This window comes from Aspergillus aculeatus (assembly GCF_001890905.1).
Source record: "Aspergillus aculeatus ATCC 16872 unplaced genomic scaffold ASPACscaffold_11, whole genome shotgun sequence".
NCBI lineage: Eukaryota > Fungi > Ascomycota > Eurotiomycetes > Eurotiales > Aspergillaceae > Aspergillus > Aspergillus aculeatus.
Genome location: NW_017962986.1, coordinates 543631 through 558644, shown reverse-complemented (window position 1 = coordinate 558644; position 15014 = coordinate 543631). Strand labels below are relative to the sequence as shown.

The 15014-nt window shown below is 52.9% G+C and overlaps 5 protein-coding genes and 3 non-coding genes across 8 annotated transcripts; 4 read left to right on the top strand and 4 right to left on the bottom strand.

The window, feature by feature from the left end:
- Positions 1 to 107: 107 nt before the first annotated feature.
- On the top strand, positions 108 to 817 carry ASPACDRAFT_122160 (SRPBCC domain-containing protein). Its single transcript, XM_020196500.1, has 3 exons — positions 108 to 226; positions 291 to 440; positions 520 to 817. The coding sequence occupies exons 1-3, from the start codon at positions 173 to 175 to the stop codon at positions 793 to 795; spliced, it is 480 nt and encodes a 159-aa protein (XP_020054692.1). The 5' UTR covers positions 108 to 172; the 3' UTR covers positions 796 to 817.
- A 577-nt stretch (positions 818 to 1394) lies between these two features.
- Positions 1395 to 1834, bottom strand: ASPACDRAFT_122159 (uncharacterized protein; the record flags this gene model as incomplete). Its single annotated transcript, XM_020196499.1, has 1 exon — positions 1395 to 1834. A coding segment is annotated over exon 1 (298 nt), but the record flags the coding sequence as incomplete, so codon positions are not given.
- Positions 1835 to 2703: 869 nt separating this feature from the next.
- ASPACDRAFT_1881812 (alpha/beta hydrolase) lies at positions 2704 to 3972 on the top strand. Its single transcript, XM_020198258.1, has 2 exons — positions 2704 to 3146; positions 3271 to 3972. The coding sequence occupies exons 1-2, from the start codon at positions 2739 to 2741 to the stop codon at positions 3625 to 3627; spliced, it is 765 nt and encodes a 254-aa protein (XP_020054690.1). The 5' UTR covers positions 2704 to 2738; the 3' UTR covers positions 3628 to 3972.
- Positions 3973 to 4062: 90 nt separating this feature from the next.
- Positions 4063 to 4136, bottom strand: ASPACDRAFT_t201. Its single transcript has one exon. It is a non-coding gene; the product is annotated as a tRNA-Val (tRNA).
- Positions 4137 to 4901: 765 nt separating this feature from the next.
- On the top strand, positions 4902 to 4973 carry ASPACDRAFT_t212. The gene has a single exon. It is a non-coding gene; the product is annotated as a tRNA-Gly (tRNA).
- A 1174-nt stretch (positions 4974 to 6147) lies between these two features.
- Positions 6148 to 6219, bottom strand: ASPACDRAFT_t200. The gene has a single exon. It is a non-coding gene; the product is annotated as a tRNA-Gly (tRNA).
- A 715-nt stretch (positions 6220 to 6934) lies between these two features.
- Positions 6935 to 8820, bottom strand: ASPACDRAFT_1889577 (fungal specific transcription factor domain-containing protein; the record flags this gene model as incomplete). Its single annotated transcript, XM_020198535.1, has 5 exons — positions 6935 to 7205; positions 7295 to 7370; positions 7419 to 8040; positions 8143 to 8771; positions 8808 to 8820. The coding sequence occupies 5 exons, from the start codon at positions 8818 to 8820 to the stop codon at positions 6935 to 6937; spliced, it is 1611 nt and encodes a 536-aa protein (XP_020054689.1).
- A 1444-nt stretch (positions 8821 to 10264) lies between these two features.
- On the top strand, positions 10265 to 14472 carry ASPACDRAFT_53273 (uncharacterized protein; the record flags this gene model as incomplete). Its single annotated transcript, XM_020202726.1, has 2 exons — positions 10265 to 11839; positions 11956 to 14472. 2 exons carry the CDS (start codon positions 10265 to 10267, stop codon positions 14470 to 14472), a joined length of 4092 nt encoding a protein of 1363 aa, XP_020054688.1.
- Between the last annotated feature and the right edge of the window lie 542 nt (positions 14473 to 15014).

Below are 15014 nucleotides of genomic sequence, written 5' to 3'. Positions count from 1 at the left end.
ACGCATCCTTCCAGCAGGAAGGCCGAGCCTTGGCGCTGCATGACCTTACATGTATAAAAGGCCTTCGAATTTGCTGATCGGGTTGGGTTCGATAATTCGGCCTTAACCCCCAGCTTGCGCCTTTATCTACGGAGCGAGGTATCCCAGCTTGATCACACACCTATCAGTCACGATGATTGAAACTCAGGTCGAGATTGCTGCTCCGCCCTCCAAAGTGCGCGAAGTGGTAACTGTCATCTTCCATGCTCTCGCAACCCCCATAACACCGCGCTGACTCGATTTCCCAATAGCTCTTGGACTTTTCAAAATACCCTGAGTGGCACGTCTCTACCTTTCACCTTCTCAAAGCGAAGAATAGCACCAAGACGCTGGCGACTTTAATACCGGGCGATGTCATATGTTGTGGCATAGATGGCATGAAGTTTGACGCCAAGATCACTGTATGTTGCGAATCCAAGCATTCAAGAAGAACATTCCGACAGTCTTGCGGGACGGAGTCAGCGCTGACCGCGTCGAAAGGAGAATTCCGAGAACCTCTTCCAGTGGCAGGGTCCGCCGGTTGCTGGCTTGGTCGCTGGGCTGCATAGCTTCTATATACTTTCCACAAAGGACGGGTCGGCGACGATACTCAAGCAAACGGAAGAGTTTACTGGTGCACTTGCATTTCTGATGGGACCCTCGTTGTTGGGCAGGAAGTTGGTTGGACAGTATAGGAGATTCAACGCGGATCTCAAGCGCAGGGTTGAGGAGCTGGAATCGAAGGATGGAACGGCGGCGGGGGCATATAACACTTGAATAAGTACAGTTCAATGGCTCTCGCTGGAGAAGCGTTTGATCCAGGGATTCTGCAATATTAAGAGCAGATCATTAGTTGTTCAATGCAATGTTGACGAGTCATGATAATGCTCCAGTTCCTCGACTCGCAGGGATAGTCTCCCATCGTTCAATGCTAAGCTGCGAGGTACTATCCTTCTGCAAGTTCTCGAATCGCTCCAGGGCAAACCTCTGCTGCCCATTGAAGGAGTGATACTGATCCACACGAGCCTCTCCCACATACGTACTTCTTCCTGGCTCACAGGATAGCATAGCCTCTACCCCTCCACCCGAGGACGCGGTCCGAGAAAGAGAGTGTACCAGGCTACAGCAAGTATGCATGATCATAGGGATCACAGTTGGTAGACAAGCAGAGATCACGCCCGCTGCAGTCTCCACAACACACCACGTTTCCGCGTCGGCGAGGGTCCAAGCGATATCATTAATCTCGAAGGAAAAGATAAGACTAAATCGGTAAATGCTGGCGAACACGACACTAACAGAAATGGTTATCGTATTAGCGTTCCACAAATCGTCGACAGCGGGGAGAGATGAGTTTCGTGTCACACACAAAGTCCCGCTCAGGAAGACAAGCAAGATTGAGATCCTCTGGCTGAAACCTGCTTGGATTTTCCAAATGAGCTGACCTGGTAGGGCAAGGATGCAGATGTCCGTGACGAAGTTCGGAACCCCGTTGCCAATCAGCGCGGCTTTGAGGTCTATGCAGTGACCAGGCAGGGTTGTATTGTACGCTTTCTCCAGGGGCAAGCACTGAAAGATGGCGACAAGGTCGACGGATATGACCCAGGCGACAGTGATGGTAGCGAGGATGATGCCCCTGACGCGGATAAGGCGGACTGGAAAGATACGATGATACATCAGAAGAACGGAGAATTTGATGATGCCGACCGTGGTGATGTAGAGAGGCTCGAATGCGTATAGGAGCTGTGTTGTACAGGACTCTTCAATCAACAATCACGCGAACTAGGTGACACGACAATACAATCACCATACCTGGGAGAAAATGACTAGATCCGATGGTGGAATGCGGGACATGTGGCGGCCCATCCCATAGTGAATACCTAGGCAGGCACCGTCAGTATGGTTCGGCTCATTACAGTTGTGGGAATTGGCCCAGACAGGCGAGGTTTGACAGCTGCAATCACTATCACAAAGGCCTAATGCACATTAGCCAATAACCGCGTGAATTCGGAAAGAGATAGCAGATACCAATCCAACAATGAGTGTGTAATCATCGGGGCCTAGACGTACACGCTTCCTACCCCGAGCTAGCAGTCGGAGGAAGACAAAAAAAGTGGCCAGAACTGTAACTATGATAGTTGTCACCGTTTGATGGGCCTGTGTCGACTGACGCGAGTCGACAAGAGCCATGACAACGGTGTGTGGGTGCCATTGGAGCCTGGAGGAACACACTCGATTTATGCCAGCGCGCAGACAGGGATCAGAAAAAAAGGGAGTGAGCAGACAGAGAAAATTGGGGACTGTAGCCTTGACACGGGAAGGATAGTAAGTACCTAGCTAGCTAGTAGGTACCTAAAGTAGGTAGTCAATGCCCTAAGATGTAGTCGAAAGGGAAGCTAGTAGATAGACAAGTTAGGAAGATTATCAGGCCAATCATTGCGGGGTGTTAGGCTCGAACCCCACCTGTCAAATTTATCGGTTCAACATCCCGGCAATAAGCAACCAACCAGGCCGTGCGCTGTGCGTAACGCGAGTCATAAGATGGGACCATCATAATAAAGCTCCTCCTCGCATTGGCTCGCAACGTGCCGTTGTCCGCCCCTGCCCGGGGGAGGGGGATCCGGGTTATAATAGACCAGCACCCCCACCCGGGGCATTTTCCGCCTGCGATGTATTGATCGTCTGCTTCTTTTTCCAGAGTTCCTTTTTCTTACACTCCCAGGATGAACTCCCCGGTCATCGTCTTCTCCCTTGGGGCTTGGATCACCCCTCCCTTCTTCCATGCCCTTCGAGCTCAGCTCCAGGATCTCGGCTTTGCATCCAAATGTCCAGCCCACCCTTCAATTGGAGCTGAGCCTCCCTCCAAGACCCTATCGGACGATGTTGCCTCTCTCCGAAGACTTTTGACGAATCTCGCCGACGCCGAGAACGACATTGTCGTTGTCGCCCACTCCTACGGCGGTGTGGTAGCATCCAACGCAGTGGATGGCTTGAGCAAGACTACACGTGCGCAACGCGGCCAGGCCGGCGGAGTCGTTCAAGTGGTCTATCTCGCTGCCTTTGCACTCGATCGCGGGCAAAGCCTACTCGAGATGCTGGGTGGGAGCTTTTTGCCCTGGATGCAGGTGGAAGTATGTCGCACCATCACCCTAACGTAGGCTGTCTCCAGCAGCCGACGGTGCGAGTCAATCTCACACGAGTAAAGCTGCGCATAGAGCGTGTGAAGTTCCTCAAAAGCTGATTCTGCAATTCCAGGGCGACTATGTCCACATCGATAGCTCCAGCCACATCGGCTGGCAAGACCTCCCGCTCGACGAGCAGGTTCAATGGAATACCTTCACACACCACACCTCCCGCGCCGTCTTTGCAGGCAAGGTAACGCATGAACCTTGGAGTAGCGAGATCCCCTGTGCATACGTGATCTGCGAGCAAGACCAGGCCATGCCGCCGGCCTTCCAAGAGGGATTTGCCGCAAAGGTCGCGGGTCCGGAAAACACATACCGGCTTCCGGCATCACACTCGCCTTTTTTGTCCATGCCGATACGACTGGCAGATGTGCTGGTAGAAGCCATTGGGGAGGAATCAGACGATGCCGTGCTGAGTAGTTTATAGAGGGGGGAAGGTCAATGCACTGTATGTGATGCCCATTGATGTTGGTATCACAGTATGCGAATTATGTCAGACCACAGCGACGAGATGGGATCCACGTCCTTTCGAGCTTGCGCCAACAATGGTCGTAGAATAGGGGCGGTCATGCGAGGTCAAGAACAGGTTACAATACTGAAGCGGCTAAGTGCGAAGAAGAGAACTCTCCAGTTCACTGATGCGAACAGTGGTTGTAGGGCGTGGACGGCGAGTGACCATTGTGGGTAACTAAGAAGCCCTCTACTCGTGTACTATCGGCGCGGGACAAAGTGCGCGGCTTTCCTCTACCAACACCGATCTTCAGTATATGCCGAGATTTCCTTTCAAATCCATGGTAAAAAAAGTCAACAGTGCCAGTAAGTAGTTTACTGGGCAAGGGTGGATAGAATTGTAAAAAAGGAATGACCAGACTGGGGCTCGATCCCAGGACCTTATCGGTGTTAACGATACGTGATAACCAACTACACCATCCGGCCAACTCGTTATCAGTGCATCATGCTTTACATCCGTGAGACTAAACCAGTTATAAGCTGGAATCGCCGCTGTTTGTGTCAACATGGTTCTGTTAATTTTAGTAGTGTGATATCATGACGGTCTCTATATCAGCATAAATCCACATCTTCTCAACCCCTGACGGTCTCAGTCTTGAAGTCCTTGGTATATTCGATACAACTCTTGATAGTGTCGTACTATGCATATTGCAGGCGCCCTGCCAAAATCAACAACAGTCGCGGAAGCATAAAGCGCGAAGTAGCCTCATCTCTAGGCTTCCGACCATCGTAGCTGTAGGGTGGGACGTTGTCATGGGTGGTGCAATGTGTACTGTACAACGCAAGGGACTAAGATTTGAAGCCGCAATCATGCTCGTTTTGCCTGCAGTGTCTGGTGAGAATCCATTCTTCGCCGTAATCGTCTGCTATGCTGGAAACGGGATTTGCCAGGGTTGGACTTCTCTGCCCTGTGTGTCTCGTGTTGTGGCTGGTGATGGATTGGACGGTAATGGCCGTTATTGCATGGCCGTTATTGCCCGGGACACAAATTCTCACACGTTATATGGGCAAATGGAGGAATACGATGGAGAACAAACCGCCCCCCACCCCAAAAAGAATGCGATAGTACGAACACGGAGTCCTTGCCCAGTGCTTTCCCAATGTGCTGATTGCGGGTGCCTGTGGGCTTGGATAGCATCATCTTAATTACTGGCTTCATAAAACATCTCAGACCATCCTATACTTCATGTTGCATCGTTGGTCAAACGGTTACGATTCTTGTCTTCCAAACAAGCGGCCCGGGTTCGACTCCCGGACGATGCAGTTATCTTGGTTTTTTGCCGCGACAGCTCCTAGGGAAGGATGGTTCGGCTTGTCATATATGCCTTCGTCTTAGCTGGTGGTTACCACGCACATTCACATCGTTTGGTGGCACGATGCTCATCATCCAAGTGTCGATATCATTTTTGCCAATGGGGTGGCTACATCTTGGAAGTCGGCTTACGCCGATGAAGGTGAACTGAAAACCCCTTGGGCCGATGGCCAGCTCAAGTCAACCTCCTGTGTGTTTATCTTCTCGATGCGGAGGCAACAGACCGGGAGCCTCGATGCTGCCGGTGGACACGGTTTGCTGTTACTGAGCCGAGGCGAAGTAGAGGCTGCGGGCATTATACTGATCTCTTGCTTAGTAGCTCAATGGCTTCACAGAGCGCCTGTGAGGACAATGCCAGGTGCTGGCTTTTGCTGGCTTTGACATACATGAACTGGGCGCGAGGAGAGCGCAGGCGCCGGTTAGATTCTAGCAGCATTAGATGCTCATTCTGTATCCCTGTAAATTCATTCGCTGTAGGTGTGACTTGTGGGCTGACATCGGTGCAAGTTGTACGACCTGTGGAAATGATGCCGCGCGATTGAGCCTGTATGTTCGAAGCAGTTTAGATGGCTATCGCATTGTGACAACGGTCCACCTTGTTAATGGCGAAAAGCGGGATGCGAATAGTGATAGCGATTACGTCACATTTGTCATGTTCATATAAGATTCAGTAACTCGTCTGGGATCTCCTCCGACCTTGCATTTTGGTAGTGCAAGATGAGGTTGACTTCCACGCTGGTGGGGATGGATGCTGGGGATCCTGCGTGGTTCCAATGATGCAGCAGCACATTAGGTAACTTATTGGTATATAAGCTTCTCATTATGGGTGTCATATATCGATATGTTGTTTGGACCGAGGGATACGGGATCTTGGTGTGCGCCACATGGCCTTATTCGCATTATATATACTGGTATCTTTCGGCCTCGCGGGCCGGTCACAGCACGGGGTTCGTAGCTCCATACCAGGTCGGACGAGCGCATTCGACGGCGACAAACCATCTCAATGCTGTTATATACGGGGTGTTAGCTCGAAGCAAAAAAAAAAGGGTTAAGTCCGTTTGTTCCCTCCGCTTGAGGTATGCACTGACAGTTGGACGATCTGCACAAGCCGAGGGCAAAAAACATTGCATCGTCCGGGAGTCGAACCCGGGCCGCTTGTTTGGAAGACAAGAATCGTAACCGTTTGACCAACGATGCTTACTCAGCAAGTACTGTCTCTAAAGATGTTTATACGTCAGTAATACGTCATGCAAGAGGGGAGAGCAGGACATTTGGGCTCGGCTCGGAAGTGATGGTTACCGTTGACAAACAATCTTTTTACATGCATAGTTTTACGCAGCACTGATCGACGACATTTACTGAGATTGTAAAACAAACCGAACGACTGTTCCATGACTAAGCGGAAGGAGACAGCCGAGAGCAAAGCCGAACCGCATCCGCGTACCCCACTTGATTAACATGCAAAGCCTCGAATGGATGCAACGAGGTAGAATGAACTGGGTCGCGGATAAGGGAACCTTGAATCCGTGCGATTTCCCCCGAGTTTCCCGCTTGATAATTATGTTAGACTCAATTACGTGGTTGGAAGATACATTGTAGGTGAGGTCCCAGTTTTTCATCGGATGCGGCATTTGGGAATCCGGGTTTGCAGGTGCAGGCAGAGTGGGTTCTCCTTCGTCGAACCCTTCTGTTCTGAGCCTAAGAATGGATCTAGCTTAGAGGGAGCTGGGGTACACAATAAGATTGATGGCGTCAGGTCCTGTCGATCTCTGGTGCAAACGTGCAAGACTTACGATTCGAACAATCTCGACCGTGTGGTGTACATTAATCCGCTTACTACAACCCCGAAATATGTATTGTATTGCCCCCCAACCCCCACCCCCCCGCGACTTGACCAACCCGAACGTGACTATCAGTGCGCCCGCAGGTGAATATTCGGGACCAGAACCGAGGACGAGGTAGCCGCGAAACCCAGTCGGTAGAATTCCCCAATATAATGGGACATGGAGGTGAAATGTTGGAGGATAGGTGCCGGCAGTCTAAGAGTCCGGTGACACGTCGCAAGGTAACCGCTGGCCGATAAGAGTAGCTGGACATCGTCTGGAGCGGAGGCATTCGATGGATCCTGCAGGATACTCCAGAAGACAACGATGGAGGCCAAGGGCACGGAGAAGGTAGCGATCCTGCTGGTATTAGAAATGGAAGACCGAGACGAAGACCGCAAGCGCGTGGAGAAGACGGAAAGGGAGGGAGAGAGGGAGGGGAGGCTCACCATGAGGCATCAGACGATTGGAAGGATACAGCGAATTCTAGATGACGGAGGATCCGTCGACTGGCCTCCACAGAGACTGCAAGGTTGGATAACAGCAGGCTACCACCATTCATGTGATGCATACCCACCGAAATCCCATAATGGCCGCGGACCAAGTGTAACATGCATGCGCACTGATAATACTCAAACCAGGTCAGGAGAATGTTAGGCGGCGGGCGAAGCGTAACCGCATGCTCAGTCATAAGACCAACCGGGGGCGGTTGCCAGGAAGGAGGTATCGAGTTTCTCCAGTTTCCGAGGTTCTGTTCAATCTCGCGAATACTCTGTTCGATTGCGTACTGGGACTTGCGGAGCGATGATGCCGAGTACATATTGGCAAAGATCTTGCTCTTGATCATCGCCAGGCGAATGTCAAATGGAAAGATGATGGTATCCGGAAGGTCGTGCGTTGAAAGACCGACCGTCGGATACACGTTTTGCGTATAGTGGGGGGGTAAGGGCAGGTCACACTGTGAATCGTCGATTGCAGGCGGCTGACCACAACGAAAGGTCAAGCCTTTGTCTGTCAAGTAACAAAGCCAGAATAGGTTCCGGGCGTGACTGGCCGCGCATGGGTCAAAATCTGGCGACGAAGCATCAATCTCGTGATCAGTGATGTGTCCACCCAGCATGAACACCAAACGTGCCGCTATGGTATTGAAATAAATTGCCGTCTGAAGGGATCTGGTGATCATTCCATGAAGGCTCTGGAGCGAGGAACATGCGGCATGAAGGCCGAAAAATCAGTAACTCATCAACCTCCGGAAACTGGGGACACGAGAGAGCAAAGGGGCTGCAGGGGAACCGACCAACATGACGGCGGCTTGTAAACAGTCCAACGAGGGAGGCCCGTTGAGCGCTTCCGCCATGAGACATTTGGCCTTGGTCGCGAAGGTGTCACACTCGGCCGGGGAGAGGGCATGGTAGTCTTCCAAGATCAAGGGAATCAAGGCCAAGGAGGCGCAAACACAGGCTCGGCTACTGGCATTGCGCGTGTCCAGGGTGAGTCCGTCCTGGTTATATGCGGAGGCAATTGTAGTTCGGAACAGGATGGGCTCCACCACCGGGTATCGGCTGCGGAGGTGGGAGGACTGGTATGCCTGCAGGACTGACTCGATTAGGGCTTGTCGGGGTAGGCTACAGATATCCGTCGTTTGAGACCTGATGCGGATGATCTCGGCGTCGAGGCAGACCAGCCGTTCTCCCGGTGCGCCCTCGTCATAGACCTTGGCAAAGGCCATAGTCTGCCCAGTGGTGCATGAAACCCAGTGCTTTGCCTCAGGCGAGAAGGTCGGAACCCCCCAGATCAAGGTCAGCGGGGGCTGTCTTCGCCCGGCGAAGTGTAGGCCCACGGGCGGATTGTCGAGGGGTCGGTCATTGCGGAGGAGGCTGTTGTCGCTTGTCTCTTGGAGTCTTGAGGATGGAGTTTCGTTCTCGGCTGCGAGACAGCACAAGGGGCTTTAGTTACTCATACAGGATAAGATCATGGGGGTGGAGTCTGTGCCGAGCGAGCTAGGGCTGGACTGACCCTGAAGACCCTGGACCACCCACGGCGACGCTTTGTTCGCCGGTTACTGACCAGCGACTTTTCGTCGTTTTGGACGTGTAAATGTGCACAAGAAATTATGGTGACTGCAATAGTTACATCGAGGCAATGCTGCGTCGCATTTGATCTACCATCTGTTCAGTTGCCATTGTCCAGCTGTCATGGAGCACGTGAGACAGAGGGGGTCGTCGGTAGCGGAAATGCTCACCTTCCTCTTATAACATGAGTCACAGGCTCGGGGGGTGTGTTTACCAGAACGACCTCCCGAAGATGCTCGAGAGTAATTGTCCATGTTTCTGACTCCCTTTGGACTCGACTGGAGGAAAGGGTGGAAAAGGTAAGAGGGAGAAGGAAGATGTGAGTGAGGGAAAGTTCAATTTTATGACACTAAGGGAGAGGTCAAATAAGTTACGTTGAGCTCACTTTCTGCTATTTAGAAGGGGCAAGTGTAGATAACGCTTTTTCTTTCTTCCTTTTTTTTCTTGTGCTTTTTCTTTTTTCCCCCTTTCCTTTTCTTTTAGGTCCAGAGAAAAGGTTAAACTTGTTCGAAATTTGAAGTCTTTCCTCAAGTCGAACTAACAGGCGGGAACCGGAACTTAAGCCAGAAGATCCAGGTCTTCCAGAACGATGGTGGATCTTCGGGTCGGGAACGGAAATACGTAGTCTAGTCTAGCCAGGAGAGATCGGTCGGAGGTCTGGAATGGCCGTACTCGTATAGTATACAGTACGTATACCTCGCAGAAGATAAGCATTTGGGAAATCTTGCATTGCAAAGTGGCAACCACGTGACATCCTCCGAAATCGCGGCAGGTCGGCATTTCCGAGCGGAGGACCTTCCGGGGATCCTCCGCGCCAGTCATAATGCTCGAATTATACAGGAGCTGTACCCCTACTCCAATTAGCCCTAGCAACTCTTATACATACATACACGGGCATGTCTGTTCTCATCATTTTAATCGCCCCCTTATCCTCTGCCCGTGACCAAATCGAGAGTTCCCGTCTTTCGCTGTTGGTTCACCCTCCTTCCTTCGATTTGATTAATTGCTGTTTGCCTCACACAGTCATCCATTCCTTTATTTACAGCACCATCCACTTGGTCTGAAATCTTCCCAAAGCACCCTCACTACCCATATCTTACTTGACTACAGGTCTTTCTTTCGCTCGCTTTTGCCTTTCCCATTTTCATTCTCGATTGTTCGCTTCGCTTCTGCCAAAGCCGCATCTTCCAACCGACACTTGGGGCCGACTACCACAGGGAAATGGCCAACAAATTGCCCGGCAGCCCTAATGAGGGCAGCATCACTCAGCCGGAGGAGATCACACTTCATACTTTAGACTCCGGTGGATGGGAGCTGGGTCTCTTGGTACAAACCTTCCACCAGAACATGCAGGAGGAAGGATATGCTGAGCGGAAGTTGGGGGTCACCTGGCGGAATCTGACGGTCAAGGGCATCAGCTCAGGGGCCGCCATGAACGAAAATGTGCTCAGTCAATTTGCTATGGTTCGGCAGGCACGGCAGGCACGCCAGAAACCGGCCTTGAAGACCATCGTGTCCGACTCGCATGGCTGTGTCAAGCCGGGTGAGATGCTTTTGGTGCTGGGCCGGCCCGGGGCGGGCTGTACGACCCTGCTCAAGATGCTCGCCAACGACCGGGAAGGTTATGCTCAGGTCGAAGGGGATGTTCACTATGGCTCCATGACCAGCGACGAGGCACATCCCTACAGGGGTCAGATTGTCATGAACACCGAAGACGAACTCTTCTATCCCTCGCTCACCGTTAACAAGACGATGGATTTTGCCACCCGTCTGAAGGTCCCGGGGCACATTCCCGCCAACGCCAAGAACGGTCAAACCCAGACGGCTGAGGAATACCGCCAGGAGCGCAAGGAGTTCTTGCTTGAGTCGATGGGAATTGCACACACGCAGAATACCAAGGTCGGCAACGAGTACGTGCGAGGAGTCTCGGGAGGGGAGCGGAAACGGGTCTCCATCATCGAATGCCTGGCCACCAATGCCTCTGTCTACTGCTGGGATAACAGTACCCGTGGGCTGGATGCAAGCTCGGCGCTGGACTGGGCGCGTGCCCTCCGATATATGACCACTGAGCTGGGGCTGGCCACGATCGTGACCCTGTACCAAGCAGGAAACGGCATCTACGATCTCTTCGACAAGGTGCTCGTCCTGGACGAAGGGAAGCAGATCTTCTATGGCCCCCGCGTCGAGGCAAGGCAGTTCATGGAGAACCTGGGTTTTGTTTGCCGGCCCGGGGCCAACATCGGCGATTACTTGACCGGCCTCACGGTTCCTACGGAGCGTCTTATCGACCCCTCCTTCCGCACTTTCCCGGAGAACGCAGACGCAATACTGCAGATCTACGAGGGCTCGGTGATCCGCAAAAACATGGAGAAGGAGTACACCTATGCTTCCTCGCCCGAAGCCCAGGCCAACACGGAGGCTTTTTGCGCCAGCGTGGCATTCGAGAAGCAAAAAGGCGTGAAAGCTACGGACCCCATGACAGTGACCTTCCCACAGCAGGTGTGGACGTGCATCCAGCGACAGTATCAAATAACCTTTGGCGACATGGCTTCCTTCGCCATCAAGCAAATGTCTACACTCGTTCAGGCTTTGATCGCGGGTTCGCTGTTTTACAATGCCGCCGCCGATTCATCAGGACTGTTCATCCGGGGTGGTGCGCTTTTCTTTTCCCTGCTCTACAACGCACTAATGGGCATGTCCGAGGTTGTGGATTCATTTACGGGCCGTCCGGTCCTGATTAAGCACAAGTCATTCGCCTACTTTCATCCGGCCGCCTTCTGTATCGCTCAAATCGCCGCAGATATCCCCATGGTCCTGATTCAGATCACGGCCTTTGGGATTATCATCTACTTCATGGTCGGCCTCACCTCCTCGGCAGCGGCGTTCTTTACCTACTGGATTATGCTCTTCGCAACGACAATGGTGAGTGGCAGTGGCGATAGGTCTGATGGCTTCAGGCCTCCCCCCTCCGTTTGCAAGACAATCTATTTATAGCTGAGGGTACCCCCAATTATTAACTGTCGTCGTCGTGTCTATAGTGTATCACAGCCATGTTCCGTGCGGTTGGTGCGGCCTTCCGCACCTTTGACGGAGCGTCCAAAGTGTCTGGGTTCTTGATCTCCGCCCTGGTCATGTATACGGGCTATATGATTCAGAAACCCGACATGCACCCGTGGTTTGTCTGGATTTACTGGATCGATCCGCTTGCGTACGCCTTTGAATCCGTGCTGTCCAACGAGTTTCACGGTAAGGTTATCGACTGCGTGGGGGGCAATATCATCCCCGCTGGCCCCGGCTATTCGGCTACTCCGGGGCAGGCTTCCTGTGCTGGCGTCGGTGGAGCCGTGCACGGAGAGGTCTCGCTCACGGGTGATCAATACCTGCACTCGCTGAGCTATAGTCACAGCCACGTCTGGCGGAATTTCGGCATCGTGTGGTGCTGGTGGGCGCTCTTTGTTGGCATTACAGTACTGGCAACCATGCGTTGGAGGGACCGGGGCGCCACCGGGGCCACGCGCCTGGTTCCCTACGAATTGGCCCAGAAGGGCCGTCTCGTAGTCGATGAAGAGTCCCAGGCCTCTCCGGACGACCGCAGGCCCGACAAGTCATCGACCGCCATCTCTCCCACCCCCAACGCCGCCACCATCGCCCGGAACACCTCGATAATCACCTGGAGAAATCTTAAGTATACCGTCAAAACCCCGCAGGGCGACCGTGTCCTTCTGAATGACATCTATGGCTGGGTCAAACCAGGCATGCTCGGAGCCCTGATGGGATCGTCCGGAGCAGGGAAGACCACTCTCTTGGATGTCCTGGCCCAACGCAAGACAGATGGCACGATTCAAGGCTCAATTCTCGTGGATGGCCGCCCTCTTGATGTCTCCTTTCAACGATCCGCCGGGTATTGTGAGCAGCTGGATGTCCACGAGGCTATGACGACCGTTCGCGAAGCGCTGGAATTTTCGGCCTTGCTGCGACAGCCCGCGCATGTCCCCCGAGAGGAAAAACTCGCCTACGTCGATGCTATTATTGACTTGCTTGAGCTTCATGACATCGCGGATATCTTGATTGGAAAACCCGGGGCGGGCCTTAGTATTGAACAACGGAAGCGAGTGACGATTGGCGTCGAGCTTGTCTCGAAGCCTAAGATCCTCATCTTCCTCGATGAGCCCACTTCGGGACTGGATGGTCAATCGGCCTTCAACACGGTGCGATTCCTGCGTGGATTGGCAGATCTAGGGCAAGCGATCCTCGTCACTATCCATCAGCCTTCGGCCCAATTGTTTACGCAGTTCGACACTCTGCTGTTACTCGCCAAGGGGGGTAAGATGGTGTACTTCGGTGACATTGGGGAGAATGCACAAACCATGAAGGATTACTTTGCTCGCAACGGGGTCACTTGTCCGCCCGAGTCAAATCCGGCGGAGTTCATGATCGACGTGGTCACTGGCCGCCTGTCGAAACGCGACTGGCATGAGGTCTGGATGGAATCACCCGAGCACACTCAGCGGCTCAGTGAGCTTGATAAAATGGTTAAGGAGGCAGAGCAGCGCCCGGTCGGCGAGCCGGACCTGAGCGAATTTGCTCTTCCCCTGTGGGAGCAGACCATGATCGTCACGCGTCGCATGAATCTCGCCCTCTATCGCAATACAGACTACATCAACAACAAGGTTGCCCTGCACATCACGTCTGCCCTCTTCAACGGCTTTACCTTCTGGATGATTGGCGACAGCGTCAGCGACATGCAGCTTCGTCTCTTCACTGTCTTCAATTTCGTTTTCGTAGCCGCCGGTGTGATCAACCAGCTCCAACCGTTATTCATCGAGCGGCGAGACATCTACGATACGCGGGAAAAGAAATCACGCATGTACTCGTGGAAGGCGTTTGTGACGGCACTGATTGTCTCGGAGTTTCCCTACTTGTGCGTGTGCGGTGTTCTCTACTATGTCTCTTGGTATTATACGGTTGGGTTCAGCTCGGACTCGAACAAGGCCGGGGCTACCTTCTTCGTGATGCTGATGTACGAGTTTTTATACACTGGCATCGGACAGTTTATCGCCGCGTACGCGCCCAACGCCCTGTTCGCCTCGCTAGCCAACCCTCTGGTTATCGGGATCCTCGTCTCCTTCTGCGGTGTTATGGTGCCCTACGCGGAGATCAATGTCTTCTGGCGGTACTGGATGTACTACCTGAACCCGTTCAACTACCTGATGGGCAGCATGCTGGTCTTTACCGTGTGGGACACCGACGTCAGATGCACCCAGTCCGAGCTAGCCATCTTCGATCCACCGGCCAACTCCACCTGCGGGCAGTACCTGTCCACCTACCTAGAGACCCTGGGGTCTGCTGCCGACCTGCTCAACCCCAGTGCGACCGCGCAGTGCGAGGTCTGCCCCTACAGCCGGGGATCGGACTACCTGGCGACCCTCAATCTACCCCACTACTACGACGGGTGGCGGAACACGGCCATCGTCGTGATCTTTGTCTTCAGCTCGTACGGGCTCGTCTACCTGATGATGAAGCTGCGGACCAAGGCCTCCAAGAAGGCCGAGTGATGCGTCATCAATGACATGCGAATGGGAACCCTCACCCGGTATCCGACGGAGCTATGGGAGAGGGTTCCCAATTTTCCGTTGTTGTTGATGTTGGCTGTGTCCCCGGATCCGATGCGATTACTGTTCTGTTTCTGTTTTGAGTTGTACTTGATGATCTGGGCCTGTACCTGGCTCTCGATTGCTATTCTTGTCTCCTGTTTGCCCTTCCTTTACTCTGCCACCGTCCTGTGTCCGTGATTACACTCGTTCCATAGATTTCCACCGATGTTTATCCTGTGACCGGTGGTCATAGATCCCGTCTCTTGTTAAGTAGATCGCTAGATATGCATTGGATATATACTTATCTCGTTTCTTCTTCCTCCCCGCCCCGGTTGTTTCAACCACTACTTGTAAGCCGGATCCTAATTGATAGTCGACGGGACAGGGTGATGTGGGTTGACCCTGGACTGACGCCGAGCTATGCTCAAATCAGTGGCTGTTGGATGTTTACGACGAGGAGAAGTCTAGCCGGAGCCGTCAAATCCGTCAGTTCAATCGTAGGT